This window comes from Chelon labrosus, assembly GCF_963514085.1.
Source record: "Chelon labrosus genome assembly, chromosome: 18".
Classification (NCBI taxonomy): domain Eukaryota; kingdom Metazoa; phylum Chordata; class Actinopteri; order Mugiliformes; family Mugilidae; genus Chelon; species Chelon labrosus.
In genome coordinates this window covers 22,604,438-22,615,531 of record NC_140351.1, presented here as the reverse complement: position 1 = coordinate 22,615,531, position 11,094 = coordinate 22,604,438, and the positions used below count along the sequence as shown (strand labels likewise).

At 39.0% G+C, this 11,094-nt stretch overlaps 1 protein-coding gene across 3 annotated transcripts; it reads right to left on the bottom strand.

Moving 5' to 3' along the window:
• Positions 1 to 241: 241 nt before the first annotated feature.
• Positions 242 to 6,095, bottom strand: LOC311503854 (uncharacterized protein). Of its 3 annotated transcripts, none has more exons than XM_084566746.1 (7): positions 6,065 to 6,095; positions 4,480 to 4,599; positions 3,253 to 3,297; positions 1,981 to 3,000; positions 1,644 to 1,799; positions 994 to 1,086; positions 242 to 900 (listed from the first exon to the last, which is right to left on the bottom strand). In XM_084566746.1, exons 4-7 carry the CDS (start codon positions 2,080 to 2,082, stop codon positions 583 to 585), a joined length of 669 nt encoding a protein of 222 aa, XP_084422872.1. In that variant the 5' UTR covers positions 2,083 to 3,000; positions 3,253 to 3,297; positions 4,480 to 4,599; positions 6,065 to 6,095; the 3' UTR covers positions 242 to 582. The 3 variants fall into 3 exon arrangements, with proteins under 3 accessions (XP_084422872.1, XP_084422873.1, XP_084422871.1); XM_084566747.1 differs by lacking the exon at positions 6,065 to 6,095 and adding an exon at positions 5,892 to 5,902; XM_084566745.1 differs by lacking the exon at positions 3,253 to 3,297 and having other exon boundaries at positions 6,065 to 6,094.
• Between the last annotated feature and the right edge of the window lie 4,999 nt (positions 6,096 to 11,094).

Here is an 11,094-nt window from a genome sequence, read left to right as displayed (position 1 = left end):
AGATCTCCTTCACATTATGTGTTAATTCAATACTTACATATAGTTAAAGGGAACTTATACATAAACCATATGGGTTTATTCAAGCATCAGACACAGTTCTGAAAAAGTTAAACTTTTATTTTAAGCCCAACAGGCCAAATTCAATAAAACAACTTCTTAATAAAGACATGTAAAAAATAAATAAATAAATATATATATATATATATATATACACACATTTACAAAATAAATGAATATACATAATACAAAACCATAAAATATGCATCAAATGAGGGCAAACGCATGAAAACCACTTAAGATTCTTACTCTTCATTAAACAAAACATGAATCTCTAGTGCACAACTGTTACACACACCGACCCTTAAAATTTGTATGTAAAAATATTCATTTTGAACACCTTACAACTCTTAAGAACACACTTGGCATTTTACAGTTTCAACTAATTCAGTGTATTAAACCAAACTGGAATAACAAATAATCACAAGATAAATACATGAGGCTTTCAAGGGTGCCAATATAACCTTTATTGCAACGAGCCAAAACGTGGCTAAGTCAACTGTCCAGCGCAGTACGTGCAAGTGCTTACTGAAGCATCTTTATCTTCAGTGTTTGGACCTTTGGGGAGAGTTTGTTTCCATCCAAGGACATCAGCACCTTCTGAAAGAACTCAAATGTGTATTTGAGTTCCCGGGGATAACTCAGGTTTAGTGTGTAAATAAGACCAAAAAGCATGGCAAATCCAAATGACATGCTGGTCAAATTGTCAAGCAGCTCCACACCTTCAATCACAACTCCAACTGTCTCTGGCTCATCCTCTTCATCAGCACCTTCGTGGCGAATGACAAAAATCCCCATGGTGGTCTGAGCGATCGCTCTCTTAGCTTCTTCACTGTTGCTGGTCTAATGGCGGAAAAAAAAAAAACAACATTGTGAAATAAAGAAAACATTGCAAGTTAAGCACTGAAAAGCTTACAGTAAAATGTCATTACTAACCAAGTACTCCTTAACGAGTGTACTGCTGTCCTCGTTGAGGTAAGCACAAAGACCTCTAATGACACAGTCTCGTTTAAGTTCAATCTTGTCACTCTGCAAAAGAAGGCATATTAAATATTATGAGTCTTCAACCTCCAATGTAACACATTTCCAGGACACTTTTATAACTATCTTTTTCTTAACACCGTGATTATTATATTCTATGTGACATCAGGTTAACTGATTAAAACACATTAGTAAATCAGAACATATTCCCTTTCACCTATTTTTTTTTTCCCGTCTGTGACATTACTGTGGGATTGCTCTCACACTTTTTAAAATGGACTTAATGAAAAAGGACACCAAGTAGAATACAAGCACAGTAGTTTGACCTGATTTTTGACCCGTTAACCATAAAGACCACACTCACAATCAAACCATGGGGTAGGCCAGACAAGTCAGACTGAGATCATTTAAAAAGGGTGAACTCAGCCCACTTCACAGCACTTTACGACAGCACATAGCATGTCTTTAGCACACTTTAGATGCTAAATTACAAATAAATCCATCAGCTGATCTTGCAATCTGTTCAGGAAGCCTTCTTTATCCAATTGTGAATAAGAGTAACTATGAGTAACTGCTGCAATAATGCAACTGTTTAATGCACTTGCCTTAGCTGTTGGAGCCATGAGTAATCTCATCTTCTTTCCAGCGGCTCCCCCTCTGCTGCTGAAGACCTTGATTAGGTTAGCTGTGTATTGGTCAAGTTGTCCGAGGAACTTGGCTTGAAGCGGCAAAGTTGTCAAACGCATGAATTCTGTATTAATCTGTAAGAGAAAAGGTGAAAGAATATACATGAGATATCTAAACAACAATGATCTAAATTGTAATACTTTCCACAAAATACAGTGGATAAAAACACAAATGTTAGGAGTGAATAAATGAAATTTTAACTAAAGGAAAACATGTGTATAAAACAGCATGCAAAACATCAGTATCAATACTCACTTCATTCACTGTAAACAAAGCAGGCCACCTGTTTACAAATTCAGCGATCACAGGTTCCTCCTGGACAACCTCCTGACGTCTGTAAGAGAATGTCCTCTGCATTTTCTCCTTAACCACAGCTTCATTGCCTCTCTTTTTCACCTCAGTCAGGAGAGCTACTCGTTCATCTTCAAGACTCTCTCTTGTTTCACCCTCAGGGAAGGATGGGAGGAAGTTGACCTCTGCTTTTCTTGGTTTTTTGATGTTCGCAGCTGCCTTTTCTTGACCTTTGCGCTTGTTCTTGAGAGAGTTTACGCTGACCTCAGGGTGTCCAATCTCGAAAATTAGCAACCTTTGTCTTTAGATACCGTTTCCATCCCTCATGGCCAGCACAAGTACCCTTTTGCTTCAAGCATGGATGTTTAAGTACGAGAACTTCGGCAGCCTCTTCAATTTGGGAGTCACTGGGATATGCCGTGTATTTGAAAATTTCTTCAGCCATGCCTTCAAGGATGTCCATTCATAACTTTGGTGGAGGAACAAGAAGAGTGCCATTTGATCTGAATTCTGCATTTGCATTCTGAAGCTGAATTTCAGCCAAATATGAAAACTGGGGAACATTGAAGATTGGAGGCCAAGAGGAGGTTCTTGATGCTGGAACTGGATCTAAAATGATGGTGTCTACACTGTCAAATGAGTGGTCAGACAAACTTACTTGGTCAGAGGACTCAGACCTGTGGGACGAACTGGGTGAAGCAATTGGCTTGCTGGTGCTGGAAGTAGTTTCTTCACGAGAAAAAAATATCACTTTCAGTGTATCCCTATCTCTTATTTCACTTGTTGACATTAAATTGACATATTCATTGCCGAAGTCTGCATCTTTAAATTGGAGCCTGAATTCCTCTGCAAGTCCAAATGCAGCCTTTATCTGAAGTATAAGTTCATTCACAGATGCCGGCATCCCCGAGTTGAGGGCAAATTTCCTGGCATCATCCTCACCAAAAACAATCCGCAGGCGGATGGGACTTGACATCGTCTATTCTAGGGAACAAAATACAAGAAACAGAAGTTAGATTAAATACTCAACCATTATTCTAACTTCATATCAGAACTTGAGCAAATGTTAATTTTCATTTCAAGTTAATCTGATGTTTCCCTTTAATGTCACCCTAACTGTATAACTTGAGCCTAGGTCTTCTTTGCAATGGCTGACTAGATGGTTGACTAATCACACAAGCATTTGCTGCACACCACCATAAAATTAGTGAGGAAAAAAATACATTATAGACCCACCTTAAACAATGATATGTCTTTTCAAGGTAACCATCCGTTTCACATCTACTGTGTACGCACAAAGTGGATAGGCATCAGCAAGGTCTTCAAGATCAACCAGGGCAACCCCTTTATCAGGTGACACAGTCACCTCATATGCTCGGAAGTGCTCATGGTACCACGCACACAACATTCGTACAAAAAAGCTCAGGCTGTTCTTCACAACACACATTTGGAGGATTTCTGCAAACTCGGGCAGACCAGAAGTAGCACCATAAGGAATCAACATGCCAATTCTGTAAGAGATTCCTTTGTTGGTTGCATTTTTGGCCAGATGTACCTCATTCATCATAGGGTATTTTTGCCTGAGGCTTGCCACTACTTCCTTGTTCAATACATCCACAGGAAGTGTGGAAACATTTGTGACTTCCAATGAGGATTTCAGGTGGGATGCATTCATATGATACGCAATCATCTGCTGATGTTTAGTTGCGAGTGTGAGTGGTATATTCTTGAAACAATTTGTATGCCGAGCAACTTCCTTAAAGAAGCTATGTTTTGCTTCAAACCTCATTGTCCATTGCCCAACTAAAGGCCCAAAACATTCAATCATTCGAGGGTAATGTTCGAGAAAGTGATGTTTTGGTAAGAGTCCTGCAGGAAAAAGCTCCAAGTACCTATCTCTGTGTTCTGCGATTTTACAGGCCAGGTAGGCAATGCTCTCCCTATCATGAAGAGGGGCGACAGCGAGTTCAACGATTTCTTTTAAATCAAGCAACACAAGCCAAGCAGGCTCTGCCTCTGGTATCAAGTCTCCTATGATAAAAGGAAGCAACCTCAATAAATTCCAATTTTCATGGGCGTTACCCCCAATGGTCTTTGCAGAGGCAAAAGTGTGTGGTATGATATGAGGCTTATTAGTTCTATCCCCCCACTTATATGGAAAGTTTAGGATTAATTTGTTAAGAGTGTTAAGAGACAGATACTTTTTGCAAACGAATACACCAATGCAGAGAGCAATCTCTTTTGGAACAACACCCTCAAATAAGTCATGAACTATGTCAGGAGGGTAGCCCTGGGTAACATGAAAATAAGACAAATTCTTAGTAAACACACACTCGCCTTTTACCCCACAGAAGATGGTTGAGTTCTCCCTTGCAAATGTAACATGTGTGTCATGTACGTCTTTTGTCCGAATGTTAAAATTACCTGACTGAACAGCCCTAGTCTGAATATCTGATCGCTCACCTGTACAAAACCTGCAGAAGTAGACACCAGAAAAGCTTTCAGTGAAGCCTGCTATCCCGTGGGCTCCTAAGTTATCTGCAATCACCGACTGGATTGTGCCTTTCACAAACTTTCCAAGACCTGAAACAAAAACACCATGCTTCTCTAAAATAACCAAATCCTGTAAAAGGGGATTCAGAATTTCTTCATACCCATACACCTTAACATCAGTAGTCCTACATAATACAGCCAAGTAGATGGAAGAAAGAGCTGAGTGAGATCCTGGTGGTAAGTTATTCAAAATCCAGTAGACACCACAAAGTTTATGAGTTTTTCTTGATGTGCCTATGGGATTACAAACCATAGTCATCAACATATAGTGATATCGACAATTTCAAATCCTCTCCAGTGAAAAACACGTTTTCTTTATGATAAATTCCATCTCTTATTGATTTGTACTGCACTACACCTGAAGTATTTTCCTGTGTCTTGTGGGTATGGATTACAGTCTTCAAAATTTCACTGTTATTTAACAGCTGCTGCAAAGATGACAAAATAGGAATGTACTGAAATGTCCTATTGGTCTTAGGACAAAGGATGTACTCAACTGAGTTCACCACATTAAAATGCTTTTTATAATACTGCTTCCTTTTATAAGCTGTAGCCAGGGGGCCGTCTATTGCAAAGGCTTTGGCCACAGGACTGGACTTGCACACTTCTTGAGCAAGCTCTACCGACTCATCAACTTGAACACTATGATTTTGAAGAATGTTAGACAGGCTGTTAAAGATGATGGGAACAGATGGGGAGCTTAACAAAAAGTGTAATTCACGCAGTAATTCGTTTATGGCTGTGGCTGGTACAAACAAAATATGTTCCAACTTCAACAGAACTGAGGCAATGTTCTCCTCGATAACTTTGGGAATATCTCCAATGCTGGAAAAACTCTGTGTAGCAAAACCAGTTTCAGATTCTACATCTGTGTCTACAGCGCAGGAGGCATCATTAACCGGAGAACTGCCCAACTCCTGAACCCCACTAACTACAGTGACAACTTCAGCTTTAAAGTCATTTAAAGAGTGGGGATTGTGTTTCCGATATTTGTGTGTATGAAATGTATTGTAGATGTTTGTTTTGAACTCACAGTCTTTGAACATGCATGTCACGGTTTCATGTCTCCTTAAATGCTCATTGACATGACTGAAAAAATCTCTTTCATTGGAAATCTCATGACATGCACACAACTGACACAAAAATGTAGATAACTCAGGTGAAGATGCTGAGGTTTGGTGGCTTCGATATAAATGCCTCAAAAGACTACTCCATAAAGCAAATGTGCATGGACAATCTGAGTATGGGCATGGATGCCTGAACCGGTTTCCATGGTGGCCATGCTTTAGTTTGCAGTGTTTCAGTAATTCATATCTACTTACTACACATATGCCGCACACCTTACATTCCCACTTGCCCATTCACATATTGTACCTAGACAAGAAGAAAAAAAAAAAAAAAAAAAAAACAAGGTCAAAATGCAAGTTAGCTGCCATATTTCACAGCACACAAATTTGTAAATATAGATCTTACGAACCTCATTACATGTACTCACCTAAATTGAGGGGTCGCCCTTTTAAGATGAGCTTGATTTGGCCCTGTGATGTTGTATCTGTACGTAAGGGAACACAATTCAATGTTCATTTAATGGATAATTCTGGCATTAAAAAATACCAATCATCCATCATCATCATCCAACCATTATCATAGCAGTGCATATTTTTCCTAGTCTAAATGTTTAAACCGCCAACATGCTAACCTCTAATGTTAGCATTAGCAGCTGATGTTAGCATTAGCCGCGATAATCGCAATACACACCCATTGCAGGGCTCTCAAGTTTTGAACTGAGTTCAGAGTGAGATTTTGGCGGCGACGGCAGGAATTTGGTTGGGGTGGGGACGGGGCTTAGATCTGATAAATGACACATACATTGGCACAAATAAAAATATTTATTTAATTCAGCATTTCTTAGTGCAGGTGTGTGTGTGTCTGATAATGTCTGAGCTTATCAATAATGTGGTATTACATTATTTAGCCCCCTGGGAAAGATATTTCTGTAACTGAGTCAAATATGCAGCACTCCTGAGACTATCACTGAGCGAGGTGAATGCTAGCTAGCTCCTGCATGAGCCTCCAAGCAAAGCAGAGCTTTTTTTTCAAATCTCATCTTAAATTGGTAATGTCCTTCCTAGAAGTTGGTCTCAACTGCTTTGTGAATAACGTTAAAGAATCAAAAATCAAAAAAATTAAAAAGTGACTGTTTACTTGTTATTTGTTTTTTAATCTAACACAAAACGAAAAAAAAGAAATTCAATTTTAGGCTCAGATCAAAAATACGAAACGGAAAAACGGACACAGGACAGATTTTAATATTTAATTGGTCGGGTTTACTGACCCGGAGGTTTTGTAATGAGTGAGATGTGACTCGAGCGATGTGACAGTCCTTTTCTCAGCGAGCGTCTGAACCGGGAAAATCTAAATCTCGCCCGGTTACAGCAATGCTATTTTCTGATTGGCTGTTCAGTAGCTATATTCTTTTTATTTGATTGGCTGGTGCGTGAAAGGCGCCTCTGAACTCTACAGGAACGCGCTTGATTCAGACCTAGTCCACTGGTTTAAAAAAAATAGCGGCGCACCCTGATGCGCGTTATCGTGGTAATTTCTCTGCTTGAGAAATACAAAGTGTGGCGTGTGAACGGGTTGAAATGCGTGTCTCTTGAGAGCCCTGCCATTATAAACCCCGAAATTTAACAAAACCATCATGATGATGTACTAGTGATTGAGCAAGGGGTATAAAAGCAGTCGAAAAGTTGTATACCCACTGAATAAAGGACAATTTTACCTTCATTTTAAAGTTTAAATTAAGTCTCTGAAATTATGCGAGAGGAGCTACCTTTTGAAAATACCGAAAACACAGTTTCACATCAGGAGGCACTAAATATTCAAATATGCCACGTAGCAGATAATAGCAGGTTAAATTTAAGAGCTAACCTTAGCTTCTGTATATGACGCAGCAATGTCAGCGACGACAACCATGACTTGTTTGGCTGTAGCTGCTAGCTTGTAGTTGAGCCTTAAATCGAGACTTAGCATTAGCAAGTACCAGCACGGTTGCTAGCACGACACGAGGCAGAGCGCTAACCTAAATTAGCCTAAATTCACCAACCTCTCACACAGAATAACAATCATATTCGCTTAAAGTAAATTATTAAATGAAACCCCCGCCATAGCATGACATAACTGTTGGAAAACTGGTTGAGAAAAACTTACCAAACCTGCGACTCCAACGCCAAGTTCCTACTCGCCCGGGAAAACTTTTACACGTCCGTAAGCCAAACCAGCGAAAATGTTGGGGTCTCCCACACCAACAGACAGAGGTTATATCAGTCTTCTTCTACTCCTTTCGGGTGGGTGGCAACCAGTAAGGTGCACTACTGCCACCTACTGTGCTGAAATGTAACACACATAGCGGCCTAATGGAATCTAATCACATAAAGTTTACTCGATTTGTTTACATTCACTTTATACTAAGTATATTCACATTATGTTTATTTATTTTCCAATAATAAACTTTGGATTTCTTATATTTCAGTTAAAGTTTACTTGAAATTATTGCATCATCATTATGAGGGCCAAGAATCATTTTTTTGAGTGTATATGTGCCACCTAGCCAAACAGGTGTTATGTAGTTGTTACAGTTTTTCTCAGTTGCTAAAACACTAAACTCCATTGGCTGAAGAAAGTTCTCAGTTGCTTGAACTCATTACAGTTTTTCTCAGTTGCTAAAACACTAAACTCCATTGGCTGAAGAAAGTTCTCAGTTGCTTGAACTCATTAAGCTAACTGTTCAGTCTGTTGTCAATACCTTAAACCATTTCACATGGTTTAGCAAAACTCTAAACACATTCTCATTCTTAAAACACATTCTGCACTCTAATGCACATGTCATCCATATTGGTAAACACAAGTGGCAACAATTACATATAAAGAGAGCAAAAATGTCATTGATTGAACACAATCAGTCAAAACTGATTTCACTTGTTTCAAATGATGTGACAACCAATATAAGCCAGTTCAGAGAGCAAACAGGTTGTTGAAGGTGGGAATGAGAAAGTGTGAGAATGGACAGAAGAATTTATGTGAGAGGACGAGGACGAGTGCGTATGCGAGGTGGGGGACGAGGAGAAAGAGGAGGAGGGCAAGAAAGAGAAAGAGGAGGACGAAGAGGAAGAGGAAGAGGAAGAGGAAGACAAAGAGTGGAAATATCCGATGAAATTCGAGCAACAATCATAGACCATGTTGTTGGCTGTATATGGTACAATAAACAAATTGTATGGCCCTGAACATTGTGCTTTCCATTTGTTTTCAGTACTGACTGCTCAATAGATTTCGACTGGTTACAGGTTCATATCATCAAAGAACAAGAATTACAGTATCACAGAGATAAAGTTTTTGAGATGCAGGGTACAGCACTGTAAAAATAAGGGTACAAGAAGGAGGAAGAACAAAAAAAATGCAAAGAGCAAAACACAGTAATTTCTGATCAATTTTGAGCTTTTTGTATAATGACAGAAACATATGAAATTTGTTTTGAGATTAAAAATGTACTTCTCCCTGAGAACTATATGTTTTGAACAATGTGTTTTCTATTTTTTGGTGTATTGTTTACTGACTGCTTGATAGTGTATGTCATTTTGAGCAATTTGTTTATTATTTGAGAGCAGTGTTTGATTTTGAGCACAGGTAAAACTGTTTTGAGGCCAAAGTTTCATTTTGGGCACACGTAAAACTGTTTTGAGGCGAAAGTTTCATTTTGGGCACACGTAAAACTGTTTTGAGGCGAAAGTCTCATTTTGGGCACACGTAAAACTGTTTTGAGGCGAAAGTCTCCTTTTGGGCACACGTAAAACTGTTTTGAGGCGAAAGTTTGATTTTGCAAGAGGAGTCAGAGGTTTTGTAAATCGTGCTTGAAGCTGAGGTTTTGTGTTTAAGGTTTTGAGAAAATGGAGCAAGGTTTCAGAAATTGTGTTTTAGCAATTGAGAAAAACTGTAAGCTAACTGTTCAGTCTGTTGTCAATACCTTAAACCATTTCACATGGTTTAGCAAAACTCTAAACACATTCTCATTCTTAAAACACATTCTGCACTCTAATGCACATGTCATCCATACTGGTAAACACAAGTGGCAACAATTACATATAAAGAGAGCAGAAATGTCATTGATTGAACACAATCAGTCAAAATTGATTTCACTTCTTTCAAATGATGTGACAACCAATATAAGCCAGTTCAGAGAGCAAACAGGTTGTTGAAGGTGGGAATGAGAAAGTGTGAGAATGGACAGAAGAATTTATGTGAGAGGACGAGGACGAGTGCGTATGCGAGGTGGGGGACGAGGAGAAAGAGGAGGAGGGCAAGAAAGAGAAAGAGGAGGACGAAGAGGAAGAGGAAGAGGAAGACAAAGAGTGGAAATATCCGATGAAATTCGAGCAACAATCATAGACCATGTTGTTGGCTGTATATGGTACAATAAACAAATTGTATGGCCCTGAACATTGTGCTTTCCATTTGTTTTCAGTACTGACTGCTCAATAGATTTCGACTGGTTACAGGTTCATATCATCAAAGAACAAGAATTACAGTATCACAGAGATAAAGTTTTTGAGATGCAGGGTACAGCACTGTAAAGGGGTACAAGAAGGAGGAAGAACAAAAAAAATGCAAAGAGCAAAACAGTAATTTCTGATCAATTTTGAGCTTTTTGTATAATGACAGAAACATATGAAATTTGTTTTGAGATTAAAAATGTACTTCTCCCTGAGAACTATATGTTTTGAACAATGTGTTTTCTATTTTTTGGTGCATTGTTTACTGACTGCTTGATAGTGTATGTCATTTTGAGCAATTTGTTTATTATTTGAGAGCAGTGTTTGATTTTGAGCACACGTAAAACTGTTTTGAGGCGAAAGTTTCATTTTGGGCGCACGTAAAACTGTTTTGAGGCGAAAGTTTCATTTTGGGCACACGTAAAACTGTTTTGAGGCGAAAGTTTCATTTTGCAAGAGGAGTCAGAGGTTTTGTAAATCGTGCTTGAAACTGAGGTTTTGTGTTTAAGGTTTTGAGAAAATGGAGCAAGGTTTCAGAAATTGTGTTTTAGCAATTGAGAAAAACTGTAACACTTCAATCAGGAAGTAAGCAATAAAAGACCACAGGTGAGCATCTTTTTTTCTTTTACAACAACAATGGAAGACATTGCTGAGAGAGGAAGAGGAAGAGGGAGGATGAGAATGAGAGGGGGAGGAAGAGTGAGAGGTAGGGGTAGAGCAGGTAGAGGAGCTCGTGGCCAAAGAAGGCAACTTAGAAATGAAATAAGAGCAACGTTAGTTGATCATGTAATCAATCATGGACTGACAATACGAGAGGCTGGACAGAGAGTGCAGCCCAACTTGAGCCATTTCACTGTCACCTCTGTAATCCGGATATTTAGACTGGAGCACATGTAACCAACATTTCTTTCACACTATGTAGTCACTGCATGTCACTATGTATCAGTTGGGTGAGACCTGTTTACTTCATGAATGGCTG

Bases quoted from the DNA above. Each gene is read 5' to 3' on its own strand.
- LOC311503854 (XM_084566746.1), bottom strand. From the start codon at position 2,082: ATGCAGAGGACATTCTCTTACAGACGTCAGGAGGTTGTCCAGGAGGAA. The intron at 1,800-1,980 runs GTGAGTATTGAT...TTTCTCTTACAG, and splicing joins CTTTGTTTACAGTGAATGAA to ATTAATACAGAATTCATGCG. The intron at 1,087-1,643 runs GCAAGTGCATTA...CTTCTTTTGCAG, and splicing joins TCATGGCTCCAACAGCTAAG to AGTGACAAGATTGAACTTAA.